The sequence below is a fragment of the Drosophila eugracilis genome, unplaced genomic scaffold, assembly GCF_018153835.1.
Source record: "Drosophila eugracilis isolate 14026-0451.02 unplaced genomic scaffold, ASM1815383v1 contig_353, whole genome shotgun sequence".
NCBI lineage: Eukaryota > Metazoa > Arthropoda > Insecta > Diptera > Drosophilidae > Drosophila > Drosophila eugracilis.
The window spans coordinates 2,590,503-2,607,276 of record NW_024573209.1 but is presented as its reverse complement, the minus strand read 5'-3'; the positions used below and the strand labels follow the sequence as shown (position 1 = coordinate 2,607,276).

The 16,774-nt window shown below is 40.5% G+C and overlaps 3 protein-coding genes across 3 annotated transcripts; 2 read left to right on the top strand and 1 right to left on the bottom strand.

Moving 5' to 3' along the window:
• Positions 1 to 238: 238 nt before the first annotated feature.
• LOC108105828 (transcription elongation factor S-II) lies at positions 239 to 1,707 on the top strand. The gene is made up of 3 exons (XM_017212572.2): positions 239 to 376; positions 489 to 574; positions 635 to 1,707. Exons 2-3 carry the CDS (start codon positions 503 to 505, stop codon positions 1,502 to 1,504), a joined length of 942 nt encoding a protein of 313 aa, XP_017068061.1. The 5' UTR covers positions 239 to 376; positions 489 to 502; the 3' UTR covers positions 1,505 to 1,707.
• Positions 1,708 to 1,803: 96 nt separating this feature from the next.
• LOC108105829 lies at positions 1,804 to 2,573 on the bottom strand. Its single transcript, XM_017212573.2, has 2 exons — positions 2,186 to 2,573; positions 1,804 to 2,103 (listed from the first exon to the last, which is right to left on the bottom strand). Exons 1-2 carry the CDS (start codon positions 2,549 to 2,551, stop codon positions 1,948 to 1,950), a joined length of 522 nt encoding a protein of 173 aa, XP_017068062.1. The 5' UTR covers positions 2,552 to 2,573; the 3' UTR covers positions 1,804 to 1,947.
• Positions 2,574 to 2,983: 410 nt separating this feature from the next.
• Positions 2,984 to 16,102, top strand: LOC108105839 (myosin-VIIa). The gene is given in 13 exon segments (XM_017212595.2): positions 2,984 to 3,439; positions 7,491 to 7,583; positions 8,238 to 8,498; positions 8,889 to 9,238; positions 9,306 to 9,506; positions 9,567 to 11,961; positions 12,034 to 13,484; positions 13,556 to 14,342; positions 14,400 to 14,507; positions 14,509 to 14,966; positions 15,031 to 15,177; positions 15,241 to 15,361; positions 15,432 to 16,102. Coding segments are annotated over 12 exon segments (6,504 nt in total). The 5' UTR covers positions 2,984 to 3,439; positions 7,491 to 7,565; the 3' UTR covers positions 15,639 to 16,102.
• Positions 16,103 to 16,774: the final 672 nt, after the last annotated feature.

The following is a 16,774-nucleotide window of genomic DNA, read 5'->3' as shown; positions in this document are numbered from 1 at the left end:
ATTTTTAGCATATTCCGTTGAAGTAAGCTCAAAAATAATCAAAAATTCTATATAAGCGACGGTTTCCTCTATAAAAAGTATATTTATCAATATTTTAATACTTCATGTATTAAAGCGATGGTGGGTGTACTCGCTGGGAACAAAAGGTGTATATTCATACTTAACAATTTGCCATTGCATTAAATATGGTAACATTATCAATTGACTTCATTTCCAGCCCTCTTCAGTTGGAACCTAAAAGTGCTAGACATGGGGCGGTATTTCTTGGCAAGCCGCCATCCGGTACCACTAAAACGCGTTAGGGTATTTCTCCCAACTCGTTCTGCGAATACAGAAACGAAAAAATAGTAAACAACTTTTATTGGAGGGAAAAAAGGTAATATCTAGTGCGCCACAACAAATTCTGTCAGAAAAGGAGAACATATATTAAAGCCGATAATAGCCGACAGTTGACCTAACCTATGATACAAATTGTATATGTCCATCAGATACAGTCGCCAAAATGAGCGTGGAGGAGGAAGTATTTCGGATCCAGAAGAAGATGAGCAAGATATCGATGGCTAGCGACGGAACAGTGAGTTTGGGGGTTAAGCAAATATAATATTTCATTATAATATATATACTAAATCTTTAGGGACAGGAACAAGCTTTGGACTTGCTGAAGGCCCTGCAAACGCTAAATATTAACCTGGATATTCTGACCAAGACGCGTATTGGAATGACGGTTAACGAACTGCGCAAAAGCAGCAAGGACGATGAGGTGATTGCTCTAGCCAAGACCTTAATCAAGAACTGGAAACGTTTTCTGGCGAGCCCGGCGCCCACAACGCCGAATCACAGCTCGTCGAAAGAGGGCTCCTCTAACAATAGCAGTGTCGGCAAGTCGAGCTCCGCCAAGTCATCGTCGTCATCCAGCAAGGACAAGTCTAGTGGTAGCAGCAGTTCCAGCAAGGACAAAGAGAAGAAGTCCTCGTCTTCCTCTCAATCCTCTTTCCCCTCCGGCGGCATGACAGATGCAGTACGCATTAAATGCCGTGAAATGTTGGCAGCCGCCCTAAAGATTGGCGAAGTGCCCGAAGGATGTGGTGAACCCGAAGAAATGGCTGCCGAATTGGAGGATGCCATTTATTCGGAGTTCAAGAACACGGATATGAAGTACAAGAATCGCATTCGGTCGCGAGTGGCCAATTTAAAGGACCCGAAGAATCCTGGACTTCGTGGGAACTTTATGTGCGGCGCCGTCACTGCCAAGCAATTGGCCAAAATGACGCCCGAGGAGATGGCCAGCGATGAAATGAAGAAGCTACGCGAAAAGTTCGTGAAGGAAGCCATCAACGATGCCCAGCTTGCCACTGTGCAGGGCACCAAGACCGATCTCCTGAAGTGCGCCAAGTGCAAGAAGCGTAACTGCACGTACAACCAGCTGCAGACCCGTTCCGCTGATGAACCTATGACGACCTTTGTCATGTGCAACGAGTGCGGCAACCGATGGAAGTTCTGCTAACTTCAAAATCAGTTCCAAAAGCATCCCAAAAACCCAGCACACACCATACATCCTTCATATTCTTAAAACAAAAAAGAAACGTAAAGACACGACACGCGATAACACATTTTGTATCTGCTGCCCAATTGCGGAGGCGCTTACTGTGACCACCTAAACCTAAACGAAAAGAAATTTCAATAAACATTAAATATTGATAAAACGAAGACGCCTTGCCGCCGCAATCAGTTTCCTTCCATTTCCAATGCCGGTGATAAGGAGCGTGTTGCTGATAAGGCCAATACTTTCGTATTGACTATCGATAAACGCTTTTACTCTCATGAATTCGGGTTTCATGCGGTGCCAAATCTTTACATTTTATTTTAAAGATCTTTAGGTTATTAAAACAAATAATAATTTTAAGCAAATGAATTTTTTAATTAGGGTTAAAAATTAAAGATTTTCCTTTATTCAATATCAATATCAAAATATACGGATATAATAGAAACCCAATTTGCAATCCCGTCATCCAACTCGAGCGTTAGCATATAGCTGCCCTTTGGTAATGGTACCTTTGCAAACATGCCATCATTTAAGGTAAAGTTCCTTATGTAAACATCATTCTGAAATCATTTTCAAAATTGAAAATACATAATTGGGTCTAAACATAAAGTACAAAAGTATACCAAAGTATAAGCTACTCACATAGATGGGGCACGTATGATTGAGATTGGAAAATGGTAAGAACGCGGTGTATACGTAGTAAAATACATTTAGACGATTCGGATGCTTTAATGAGCGACAGAGCTCTTTGGAAACGTTGAATAGAAAAGGATGGTAACCACTTAGTTTCCGATAAGTAGTAAATCTTATCAGCATCCTAGTTATTGGTGGTTTTAAAACCGTAACATTGATGTTACTGGTTATAATTCCTCTTCCAATGACTTTCAGGCGGCATTCGGAAAAGTCTATGTACGTTTTGTCAAAACTTTGGCATTTGAGATTTGTAAGGCGCACATATTCGTAGGTTTCCCCAATTAAAAGGACGCAAATGCACAAAACGAACTTCATCGCTGCTATTAGTACCGATGCACTAAATAATGTTGTGCAAATTTTGCCTTGTTAGTACAATTGTTTGGTTAACCTAATTACAATTTAAGCTTTCTGAAGCGTAATTATATTTAAATTACATAAATATTAAAACAAATTATCAAATAAATGGCGTTGACATCGTCACACGCGTTAAAAGCTAAGTTAATGAGTTAATAAAAGTCATTGAACGTTATTCAGCTGTTCAGTTGTCTAGTTTTGGGTAGATTAATAATTTGTAAACTTCACTAGGCAATGCATCAGGGTGTACTTTTTAAATTTTCGTTAAATTCAAATGTTTGCGTCGATGTGGCAGCTCGTTACTTCAAATTAAGTGGCCAACTTTTTTTTTCAAACTGGCAACACTACACCTTCTTCTCCAAATCTATGGTATCGAAAACAAATCGACTTGGTGCCAGCACTAGTTGCGGCGATCAGTTGTACTTCGGTTGGTGTAATCGGTTGTTATTTTTCGCTGGAAGTTCGGCTGGTTTCGGTCCGGTCAATAAACAAGTGATTAAAGGCCCTAAAATGGCCAAAAGTCAATAGTGACTGAGATTAACCTGTTGCTCGGTTGACCTGTGCTGGAAAAGCAAACAATCGGCGCGCTGCACTTTTCCTGCGATTATTGGTGCGTGACCTATTTATGTAACCTGTTTTTGAAAAAGAATATCCCGCTTTCGACTGGCCCCAAAAGTGTTAATTAAACCGCAATAGCGATAGCAATACCTACAGTTCAGTTACCAAAAAAAAAAAATACAGAGAAAAAGTGCAAATTCTTATGCAAAAATTAAGGTAGGGAGTGTTTGAAAGAAAAAAAGAAAGAAAAAAGAGTGCATTAACCCTGCAAGTCGGTGTGTGTAGCTGTGAGTAAGTGTGTTTGTTGGGGGCTAGAAAAGTCAGTAAGGGAAAATGACAAGGGTCACAGCATCAGTTCGATGTGACTTTTAATATCATCGATTTTATTGTTTTTCGTCATTTTACATCAGACGAGACGAAGACGTGGCTGTATTGCATTTTTATTGCTTTAAGCGACTGACCAAATTAAATAGCTACGCTTCAGGTTTCGTTGGCTAGAACGGTACTAACATGCACACTACTAACGCAGCCCCGCTCTCTCGCGCACACAAACACATACATAGACACACGGACAGGTACACCTGCCGAAGACAAGCAGCGCGAGCGAGAGGGAGAGATGCGTAAAGAGCGGCTTACAGTGCAACACATTCATGGGTGCCGTTCTCCCCCCTCATTTCCACACCATCCCTTTCCCACCCGCTCTTGTCGAGGCTCTCTTTCCCTCTCTTTCTCCTTGAGCTTGAACCAGGCTTCTACACTGTTAAAAATAGATTTCATCATTTAATCATTTCTGTGATTAACGTAAATGTATTTATTTACATGTAGATTCAAAATTCTAAAAAGGTGACAAGTAAAAATGTATCAATTTTATTATTATGATATCATATGACAACAAATTGTCATAACCTTTATAACTAATGTACATTTTAGTGGCAACAAAAGCGCGGGCTAAAGTGCAACTTTGCTTAAGGAATTATGTTATTTATAATTATAATTAATATTTATAGTTTACAAGAATATTTTTGAAAATATATTTTCAAAGATTTTTCCATTTTGGCTTCGGCTTAAGACTGTATAAAAACCCGTTAAGTTGATTATCAAATGATTGCAATTTTTTTCTGTGCAGCGGTCAAGAATTCTCAAATTGACAATAACAACTACTACAACAGGCACACTTGTTTGTCCGGTTTGTTGTTTTTGCTGTTGCACAACGGGACATTTCGTGTGTGGACAATTGGAAAAACCCTTTTTCAAATAAACGCTTTTCATTAGCCGGTTTTTGTTGCTCCTCTCCCATCTCAACCTTTTTTTTGCGTTTCCATTTGGGTTGTTGGGTTCCATTAATGTTGAGTTGTTGCTGTTGTTGTTTTTATTTTTGTTGTTGCTGGGGGGCTTTCGCGCACGCAGCGACTTTCTGTTTGTTTGGTGAAACTTTTTTAAGGTCTTCTCTAAATACATAATAAAAAAAATGAACATAATACTTTGCCCATTTTTTGTGTTTTTGGTGGTGAGTCGTTATTTTTTTTTAGAAGATTTTAATTGTAAAACCAGAAACAAATTGTGTGAAAAGATACCACACTTTGCCAAAAAGAACTTTGATAGCAAATGGCAAAAACTTGAGGAAAAAACTGAAGAAAATAAGCATCTAACGGTGTTTTACAAAGTGAAGTCGTTTAAAAAATTAACAAAGAAAATTTCACAATCCGAAACCTCATAGTCATTTATAAAATAATAATAAAAAAACCTAAAAAGTTTAAATTGATGGAACTATATAATATGTTAGTATTCCTACCAAAAAGATACAATTCAAACTATTCTATTTGATTAATTCCATCTTAAATATTCTTTCAATATATTAAAAAGCCATTAAGTCTTATTTGCAAATACAAAGTTTAATAAATCTTTTGTTCAATAAACCAATTATAATTACAATTGCTCCAATAAAAACTATAAATAAAATGAAACCCAGATTAGATTATCAATGCGTTTCTGTATAAGACATTAGGCGAATCTACATAGATGTTGCACTGGTGTTATACCACACATTGCTCAAAAAATGACAACAACATGGTGTCAAGTATCAATGTCAAAGTGAACAAAAAGTGGGCACATTAAACAATTGCTTTAAGAGTGATATGTACCTATATATATATATGTATATATGTCTATATGTAGAGTAGATGGCATAAAGCGTAATTGTACGTGGCAGCCACACACGAACTTTCACTAATGACTCTCGATGAACTTTTGGATCACTCGCAACTCACTCCACTCAAAACGCACTCTCACTCACTAATGTAGATGTATATATATATTTGATTGCATATATACATTTAGATACGTGCCAATCATGTGTCATTGACGGCTTTATCAAAATCTGCAACATCTGCAGAGACAGAAATTCTTAGACGCTCTTAGCTTGATTCTTGTGGTTCTTAATCGTCTTTGGTCATGCCCAGTGATTTGTCTGCCTCTCACGCCCCGAATTTACACCTTGTTTAATGTTTTTTGCTTATCTGCACCTTCACTTCAGTGAGCTCTGATAACAAAAGTACAAGTATTAAGCAATCATTTTTAAATAATTCAGGTATGATGCGTTCGTGAACCACAAAATATTTTAGTCGAGAAAACTAGAAATTTTGATATCAAACTATTGTATATATCATAGATTAAACGATTCCGTATGTAAAGGCTGCTCAAATTTTACTAGAATAATTAGTCCAGGTGTTTTAAAAAATCAAATTATTTAAGGAGAATGGGGATAATTATATATTCTAAAATTATTTTAGACTCTACTCGATATATAGTTATTCCAAGTAGTACTTACTTTGTTTATAGGGTTTAGAAAACTGTGACAGAATAATACTTCTAAATTAGGCGCTGATAACAGCAAAACTAGCAATTGGGCAATATTGCTTCGTATTCTATGCTTGTATATATCAGATAACTACTTGAACTCTAACCAACAATTCAGGTTGCTATATACATACATATATGAGTGGATAGATGGGTTCCCTATGTGCATTATACTTGTATTTTGACCGGCAGAGCGTAACCAGACTGGTATGTGTACGAGTATACGTGCCGCCGTGTGCCACTAAATTTGGTTGCTCTTGCCGCTTCTGCTGCTGCTGCTACTTTTTTGTCTGGCATGTTGCAATTACTATGGAGAGGAGAGACGCCTCCGAATGAGTAACTATACTACGGCTGATACCATACCTCTGCCGTTAGTCCATGTGTTAAATGATGGATGGGGTGTCCAATTGTAAGGCGGTTTCGATGGTAACCGACTGGGAAATGACGCCAGCTTGAAATTCTGATTCATGGCTGGCTCTGGAAAATGAAGCAGTTCAGTTAAAAAGCCGATCTACATGTTGATTGCATTGCGCAGATTAGATGAGTTTTTCCTGTGCTTTCTGGGTATGTGATGTATAGGTGAAAATCGAGATTAAATGGATCTTTTACCATGAGAAATTGAGTTAAGGATAAGCTTAAATCTAAAAGTTAATACCAAAAAGTAGATTGGAATGCTAATGGTATTAGTTTTCAGAAAAGATTTCAAGATCTAATTTTGTTTCTTCAAACTTTATCAATGTCATCACCTTTCCATTTACTTTTCCTTCATATCTAATTAAAGATGGTGCAGTTTTCTACTGCCCAAATCGAACATATTGTTAAATTACTGTCAACCCGTACAAAGTAATGAAAGTAAATATTTTCAATGAAAATCAAGTAATTTGCATAACAAACGCAGCTCATTGAGACCTTCGATTTCGGTTAAGACCCTCTTTTTCGGATGGTTCTCGTATCGAATCGATTGTTTGGCCCGACCTAAGTTGAAAAGTGAAAATAGCTCTATGGCCTTTTTTGCATGTCTAAAGGTGTAAATGTTTATTTATTTTTTATAAGATCTCTTCGGTCACGTATGGGATTGTTTGGGGTCGGTTTCCCCTAGTCTGAGAAGAAAAGAAGTATCGAAAGTATGATTTTTATAGATGTGTTTAAGTCTGATGACTAATTCGTTGTTGTTCTTGTGTTTTGTTAATGAGTTGCCACTTTGGTTGGCGACTTAGTAAGCGTGAGTGTGTTGGCCAAATCGAGGAAAGAAAGACGTTTACCTCGAGCTAGGAAAGCGCGTTGTGATAGCAAGAACAACAAAGAGAGACGACGGACCACAAACGAAGACAGCGACAAGTTGTGAATTCTTTCAATTTACCGTAAACTTCACCTTAATTTTTTTCTTTTTTTTTTCAAAGCCGGTTTTAGTTGCCGCAGGCGCTAACTTGTATTTTGTTATTGTTGTTCCATGGCTAACTCTTCCACTTGTTCTCTTTTGGAACAGAAAAACCAATACAAGAGGAACGGGCCTTTTGCCTCTGAATGCCAAGCCAGGATCAGTAAATGAAGGACGACGAATATGGTGATCGTAACACGTGTAAGTATTTCATTCCCTATTATTAGGGTATCATTCCTTATCCACGTACGCGATCTATCTCACTTTTCCCTGTGCCATGAACACTAACTAACCAACAGAAGCAAAAAGCGGAAGTTCCACGCCATGCCTCACTTCAACTCCCATTACTCTTTCACAGTGGTGGATGGAAATAGTGGCATAGGGTGGGGCAACAGGTTGCTACTTGCAACAGGCCTAAAAAGCGTTTTATTTAAATTTTAAAATGAACAATTTTCAATGTTAAAAAGTTCTTTCTTGTTTCTTGAACTCCTGGAAAGTAACTTAGAAATCTGAAAGTCTATTAAATTAAAAATTAGCTTTTTATATATTTAGATAGCTTTCCTTGTTACGATTTTCAATAATTGTTTTGATATTGACCTTCTATATATGGTTCTTTTGCAAAACCTTTTTATTTATTTCCGCCCATCACTGTAAATTACTTATGTCTGTCCCTGGTATCACTATTTTTGTTGCGTTCCGCTCAAGTGACTCTTACAACAAGCAGCACATAGGCTTTTTATGGCCCCCACCTCCATGGTAACCGAATGCGGCAGCCTCGTAAAGAACTGAATGTCAAATTGTAAAAAAAAAAAATTTAAAAATTTGTAAATTTGTAATTACGCTTCTAATCAATAGGGTGACTACATCTGGATAGAGCCCGCCTCGGGGCGAGAATTCGATGTGGCCATTGGAGCACGTGTCGTCTCCGCGGAGGGTCGTCGCATCCAGGTGCGTGATGACGATGGTGACGAGGTGTGGCTGGCTCCCGAGCGCCGCATCAAGGCCATGCATGCGTCTTCTGTTCAAGGAGTGGAGGACATGATATCCCTTGGCGATCTGCATGAGGCAGGAATCTTGCGGAATCTGCTTATACGATACAAGGAGAATCTGATATACGTGAGTATTATATGATCACAAACTTCCAAACTATAAATTAGAAAGTCACAGAAAACATAATTTACAACCCAAATATTTAAACATTGTGAAATGGGATTTTATCTAAACAAGTTTTATTATCAAAAGTAAAACCAATTAGCCACTAAGTTTTTACTTTTAAGGATGAAAACTTGAAAATAAGCTTGTTAAGAACTTCAACTCAGTTACGTCATCATTAAAAGAATTAAAGATATGCAATTCTTATCTTTACCATTGAATGATATCGTGCCCCAGTCAAAGAATAGGAAAACATTGTAATCAAATTTTATTTGTCGGTCAGCAATATTCATTATCAATAATACTTTTCAATAAGTTTTTTAAACAAACTGCTTTAATTCTTCATAATTTCAGACCTATACCGGATCCATATTAGTTGCCGTTAATCCCTACCAGATCCTGCCTATTTACACGGCCGATCAGATCAAGCTCTACAAAGAACGTAAAATCGGAGAACTTCCGCCGCACATCTTTGCGATTGGCGACAATGCATATGCGCACATGAAACGATATCGCCAGGATCAGTGCATTGTTATATCAGGAGAGTCGGGAGCTGGCAAAACAGAAAGCACAAAGCTGATTCTTCAATATCTTGCCGCGATTAGTGGCAAGCACTCATGGATCGAGCAACAAATTCTAGAAGCAAATCCAATTCTGGAAGCCTTTGGAAATGCCAAGACCATACGCAACGACAATTCATCGCGGTATGTATTATAATGCAAAACACATGTATCACCTGATCTTCTATCAATCAAATGTATTTTTATACAGGTTTGGCAAATATATAGATATACACTTTAGCGCCAATGGCGTGATCGAGGGAGCGAAAATCGAGCAGTACCTGCTGGAGAAGTCACGAATTGTTTCCCAAAATCATAGCGAACGCAATTATCATGTCTTTTACTGCATATTGGCGGGATTATCGGCAGATGAGAAGAATCGCCTTGATCTGGGCATGGCTGCTGATTATAAGTGAGAATCTTACTTAAACTAAAAACAAATTTAATTTAATCATAATCTATCAATTAATAGATATCTGACTGGTGGTAATAGTATAACCTGCGAAGGGCGTGACGATGCCGCCGAGTTCTCCGATATTCGATCCGCCATGAAGGTTTTGCTCTTCTCCGATCAGGAAATCTGGGAGATTATCAAGCTGCTGGCTGCTCTTTTGCACTGCGGCAACATTAAGTATAAGGCGACTGTGGTGGATAATCTGGATGCCACTGAAATACCAGAACACATAAATGTGGAGCGTGTCGCTGGGCTGCTTGGACTGCCCATTCAGCCGCTGATTGATGCCCTAACTCGTCGCACATTATTTGCTCATGGAGAAACAGTGGTGTCCACTCTGTCCCGGGATCAATCTGTGGATGTGCGCGATGCCTTTGTAAAGGGCATTTACGGACGCATGTTTGTGCATATCGTTCGAAAGATCAACTCGGCTATTTTCAAACCTCGCGGCACATCACGGAATGCCATCGGAGTTTTGGACATCTTTGGCTTTGAGAACTTCGACCAGAACAGCTTCGAACAGTTTTGTATCAACTATGCCAATGAGAATCTCCAGCAGTTCTTCGTGCAGCACATTTTCAAACTTGAACAGGAAGAGTACAACCACGAAGCCATCAATTGGCAGCACATAGAGTTCGTGGACAATCAGGATGCTCTTGACTTAATAGCTATCAAGCAGCTGAATATTATGGCTCTCATTGATGAGGAGGCCCGGTTTCCCAAGGGTACTGATCAAACGATGCTGGCCAAACTGCACAAAACCCATGGAGCACACAAGAACTACTTAAAGCCCAAGTCAGATATTAATACCAGTTTCGGGCTGAACCACTTTGCCGGCGTGGTGTTCTACGATACGCGTGGATTCCTAGATAAAAACCGGGACACCTTTAGTCCCGACTTGTTGCATTTGGTTAGTCAGAGTGGCAACAAGTTCCTCCGACAAATCTTTGCTCAGGATATAGAAATGGGTGCAGAAACGAGAAAGCGAACGCCGACCCTCTCCACTCAGTTCCGGAAATCGCTTGATGCACTAATGAAGACCCTCAGCAGTTGTCAGCCATTCTTTATTCGTTGTATTAAACCAAATGAGCTGAAAAAGCCAATGATGTTTGATCGTGGTTTGTGCTGCCGTCAGCTCCGATACTCTGGCATGATGGAAACCATCCGGATCCGCCGCGCTGGATATCCTATTCGACATGGATTCCGCGAGTTCGTTGAGCGCTACCGATTCCTGATTCCCGGAGTGCCGCCAGCTCATCGTACAGATTGCCAGGCAGCCACTTCCAGGATTTGTGCTGTGGTTCTTGGCAAGTCCGACTATCAACTGGGACACACCAAGGTCTTTCTGAAGGATGCTCACGATCTGTTCCTGGAGCAAGAGCGTGATCGCGTGCTGACGCGAAAAATTCTCATCCTGCAGCGCAGCATTCGTGGTTGGGTGTACCGACGAAGGTTCTTACGCCTGCGAGCCGCCGCTATTACCGTGCAAAGATTCTGGAAGGGTTATGCTCAGCGTAAACGTTACAGGAACATGCGAGTGGGCTACATGCGTTTGCAGGCTTTGATCCGTTCGAGAGTCCTGTCCCATCGCTTCCGCCACCTAAGGGGTCACATTGTCGGTCTGCAGGCTCATGCCCGTGGCTATTTGGTCAGACGGGAGTATGGTCACAAGATGTGGGCTGTCATTAAGATTCAATCACATGTGCGACGAATGATTGCCATGCGGCGCTACCGAAAACTTCGTTTAGAGCACAAACAGTTCGCCGAAGTTCTTCATCTCCGCAAACTAGAGGAGCAAGAGCTGTTGCATCGCGGAAATAAGCATGCGCGGGAAATTGCTGAGCAGCATTACAGAGATCGATTACACGAGCTGGAGCGTCGGGAAATACAGGAGCAACTGGAGAATAGACGTCGAGTGGAGGTCAATATGAACATTATCAATGACGCAGCTCGCAAGCAAGAGGAACCGGTGGATGATGGCAAACTGGTTGAGGCCATGTTTGACTTTTTACCTGATTCCAGTAGTGACGCTCCTACACCGCATGGAGGGCGAGAGACGTCCGTGTTTAATGATCTGCCCCATGCACAAAACGTCAACCAGGAGGATATAATTGCACCCATACACATTTCTGAGGATGAGGAAGATCTGTCGGAGTTCAAGTTTCAGAAATTTGCAGCGACATACTTCCAGGGAAATGTAAACCATCAGTATGCTAAAAAGGCTTTAAAGCATCCCCTACTTCCACTTCATACACAAGGCGATCAACTTGCTGCTCAGGCCTTGTGGATCACTATCCTCAGATTCACAGGTGATATGCCAGAGCCAAAATATCATACAATGGATCGAATGGACACTACATCCGTCATGTCCAAGGTCACAGCCACTCTGGGACGCAATTTTATCAGGAGTAAGGTATGTTAAGATGACATTAAGTTTAATTAAGTTTGTAATTTACTTAACTTGCTGTCTCTTTTATTCTTACAGGAATTCCAAGAAGCTCAGCTTATGGGCCTGGATCCAGATGCTTTCCTAAAGCAAAAGCCGCGCTCGATCCGTCACAAGCTCGTATCCTTAACGTTAAAGCGGAAGAACAAATTGGGTGAAGACGTCCGTCGGCGTCTTCAGGACGATGAATATACGGCTGATAGCTACCAATCGTGGCTGCAATCGCGCCCCACTTCTAACCTGGAGAAACTTCACTTCATCATTGGCCATGGAATCCTACGAGCCGAACTACGAGACGAAATCTATTGTCAAATCTGCAAGCAGCTGACCAATAATCCTCTGAAATCTTCACATGCCAGGGGTTGGATTCTGCTTTCATTGTGCGTAGGATGCTTTGCTCCGTCCGAGAAATTTGTCAACTATTTGAGAGCCTTTATTCGTGAGGGTCCACCAGGATATGCGCCGTATTGCGAGGAACGGCTGAAGCGAACCTTCAACAATGGAACTCGCAATCAACCGCCTTCGTGGCTGGAGTTGCAAGCTACCAAATCGAAAAAACCTATAATGCTGCCGATTACTTTTATGGATGGGAATACCAAGACCCTGTTAGCCGATTCCGCCACCACGGCCCGGGAACTGTGCAATCAACTATCGGATAAGATAACTCTCAAGGATCAGTTTGGATTTTCATTGTACATAGCTCTGTTCGACAAAGTCAGCTCGTTGGGAAGTGGCGGAGACCACGTGATGGACGCCATCTCACAATGTGAACAGTATGCAAAGGAGCAGGGCGCCCAGGAGCGGAATGCACCGTGGCGTCTGTTTTTCCGCAAGGAGATCTTTGCTCCGTGGCACGAACCCACTCACGATCAGGTGGCCACTAACCTTATTTACCAACAGGTGGTAAGGGGTGTTAAGTTTGGCGAATATCGCTGCGACAAGGAGGAAGATCTGGCCATGATTGCTGCCCAGCAATACTTTATAGAGTATTCCACGGATATGTCCATGGAGAGGTTGTTTACTCTGTTGCCAAACTTTATACCCGACTTCTGCCTCAATGGTGTCGACAAGGCCATTGAACGCTGGGCCGCTTTGGTCCTGCAGGCTTATAAGAAATCCTATTACGTCAAGGACAAGATTGCTCCTCTGAAGATCAAGGAGGATATTGTTAGCTATGCCAAGTACAAGTGGCCCCTGTTATTTTCCCGTTTCTACGAAGCATATCGTAACTCAGGCCCCAATCTGCCCAAGAACGATGTCATCATTGCGGTTAACTGGACCGGCGTCTATGTGGTGGACGATCAGGAGCAGGTCTTGTTAGAACTAAGCTTTCCTGAGATTACTGCAGTTTCAAGTCAAAAGACAAACAAAGTCTTCACTCAGACGTTTAGCCTATCCACTGTACGTGGCGAAGAGTTTACATTCCAGAGTCCCAATGCTGAGGATATTCGAGATCTGGTTGTATATTTCTTAGATGGCCTGAAAAAGCGGTAAGTTACAAAGAATCCTTCTTTGGAATTTCAAATCTCATATAATTTGATAACCCTCTTTATGCTTATAGATCGAAGTTTGTCATAGCCTTGCAAGACTACCGTGCACCTTCGGATGGAACGAGTTTCCTTTCTTTCTTTAAAGGCGATTTAATCATACTAGAGGATGAATCTTGCGGGGAATCAGTACTTAACAACGGCTGGTGCATAGGACGCTGCGATCGTTCCCAAGAGCGTGGAGATTTCCCTGCCGAAACGGTCTATGTTCTGCCAACGCTTAGCAAACCGCCTCAAGATATTTTGGCCCTGTTCAACATCGAAGAGGCACACCATGGGCGTCGCCTAAGCATGGCTTCTAATGGCGGTCCGGCGGAGCCAAGAGATCGACCGCACACGTTGATGGAGTATGCCCTAGATCACTTCCGTTTGCCGCCAAAACGAACCATGTCAAAAACACTTACGTTGAGTTCGAAACGAAGTGAAGAGTTGTGGCGCTACTCCCGAGATCCGATCAAGGCGCCGCTGCTTCGTAAATTGCAAAGCAAGGAGGAATTTGCCGAGGAGGCCTGCTTTGCCTTCGCCGCCATACTTAAGTACATGGGAGATTTGCCCTCTAAGCGTCCGCGGATGGGCAACGAAATCACGGATCATATATTCGATGGACCGTTGAAGCATGAGATTCTGCGGGATGAGATATACTGTCAACTAATGAAGCAGCTAACGGATAATCGCAATCGGATGTCTGAGGAGAGGGGCTGGGAGCTGATGTGGTTGGCCACAGGACTGTTCGCCTGCTCGCAGGGTTTACTGAAGGAGCTTCTTTTATTCCTTCGCACCCGGCGTCACCCCATTTCTCAGGTAATATTCTGACACTTAAACATAGGAGTTACATTTAATACCATTTCTAATTGACAGGACTCAATGCATCGATTGCAAAAGACAATACGCCATGGACAACGCAAATATCCACCACACCAGGTGGAGGTGGAGGCCATACAGCACAAAACCACACAGATCTTTCACAAAGGTCTACTTTCCGGACGACACAGATGAAGCCTTCGAGGTTGATAGCTCCACGCGAGCCAAGGACTTCTGCAACAACATCTCGCAGCGTCTATCCTTGCGCACCAGTGAGGGCTTTTCCTTGTTTGTAAAGATAGCCGATAAGGTTATCTCAGTGCCCGAGGGTGATTTCTTCTTTGATTTCGTACGCCATCTGACCGATTGGATAAAAAAGGCGCGTCCTATACGAGATGGGGCCAATCCGCAGTTCACCTATCAGGTCTTCTTCATGAAGAAACTGTGGACGAACACAGTGCCAGGCAAGGATCGGAACGCCGATCTAATATTCCACTATCACCAAGAGTTGCCAAAGCTGTTGCGCGGCTATCACAAGTGTTCGAGGGAGGAGGCGGCTAAACTGGCTGCTCTTGTATTCCGCGTGCGCTTCGGTGAAAATAAACAAGAACTGCAGGCCATACCGTAAGTACAGCTTATTATTCCCATTATTTTTTGATTGACTTAATTAAATGTTGGAATTTTTTAGGCAAATGCTGAGGGAACTTATTCCATCGGATATCATGAAAATGCAGAGCACTAGCGAATGGAAACGATCGATTGTTGCCTCTTACAACCAGGACGGCGGCATGACTTCCGAAGATGCCAAGGTGGCCTTCTTGAAGATTGTATATAGGTGGGTTTTCAAAAACCCATTAAGTGATATGCGTGATTTCTAAACATTTGATTCTATCAACAGATGGCCAACTTTTGGCTCCGCTTTCTTTGAGGTGAAGCAAACCACCGAACCGAACTATCCCGAAATGTTACTAATAGCCATTAACAAACACGGCGTGAGTCTCATACACCCAGTCACCAAGGTAAAAACTCGTATTATTAACTGTTTTATGAAAATGTATAATAATTTAATATTCATTTTTTTATTTAAAGGATATTTTGGTCACACATCCATTCACACGCATCTCGAATTGGTCCTCGGGTAATACATATTTCCACATGACCATTGGCAATTTGGTGAGGGGCTCGAAATTATTATGCGAAACTTCGCTTGGCTATAAGATGGACGATCTGCTGACTTCATATATCTCGTTGATGTTGACCAATATGAACAAAAATCGAACAATACGAGCCAACTAGTAAAACCTACAATTACCGCAAATATTTATAATAATTATAAATAACAATTGCAATAACTTATACAAGCCTAGTACTTTATAGTTAATAAGTCATTCTTTATACCCACCACCCTATTCGCTCTAATTGCATTCCCTTCTCGGTGAATTCATTCCAATTTTGGTCTTGTTCAGCTATCGATTATACCAAACCATTTTCCAAACTTTTGTTTTGTTTTTAGTTTTTTGTTTTTCTTTTGTATAAATTTTGCAATTACTCTCTTAGGTATTCTTATGGCACATTCCGGTTAAATTATTAAATACAATGTTTTGTAGGAAGAAAAGGTCTTACATATTCATAGATAAGCATTTGTATCTACGCATTTTGCATCTATCTCTTTGTATATCTTAACTGCATATCTGTACTGATGACGTTTTGTATCAAATACATAGAAATGTTCAATTATTTAATAAATTATATACAATTAATTTGGTTATTTTATTGGGACGGGACAAAACCAATGGTATAATAAAGTAATTGATTGTGGTAACGACAAGTCCAATTATTTTTTTAAAAACAGTAAACCAATTGACTTTTTTGAAAAAGGTTTTTAAATATAGCCAGTGAACAGCAAAAGTAATATATTTAAATGCAAAATGGATAATATTTTCTTTTTTTTGTGAGACTCAAAATAATTGAAAGTTACATTTTTATAACTACGCTGATCATTCACAGATACCTTTTTTTTTTATGTCTTCCTAAATTGTAAGTTGAAGGTAATACAAATTCTGTTAAACAAGGAAATGACTGAACCTAGGCTATAAAATAAATAATTCAAGTCATAAGGAAATATTTAAAATTTATGTTAATACAACTTACAATGGAATTATATAATTATTTATTGATGGATGGTTGCAAATGACTTGTGAAAAGTGTTAGTAAAATACGTAAAGTAATCCATTCTATTTGGCAATCGATAAAGCAATCTTGACCTACGGCTCTGGATTTACCACTATATTATAAATCAGAGTACGTGTCCAAAGTCTTGTGGATACAAATTTATATATTTATATTGCACATATAGTTTCCCTTGATTTTCTTGGCTGACTCCCACGCCACCAATTTCCCACGCATTGTATTTTGCGAGAATTTCCATTTTT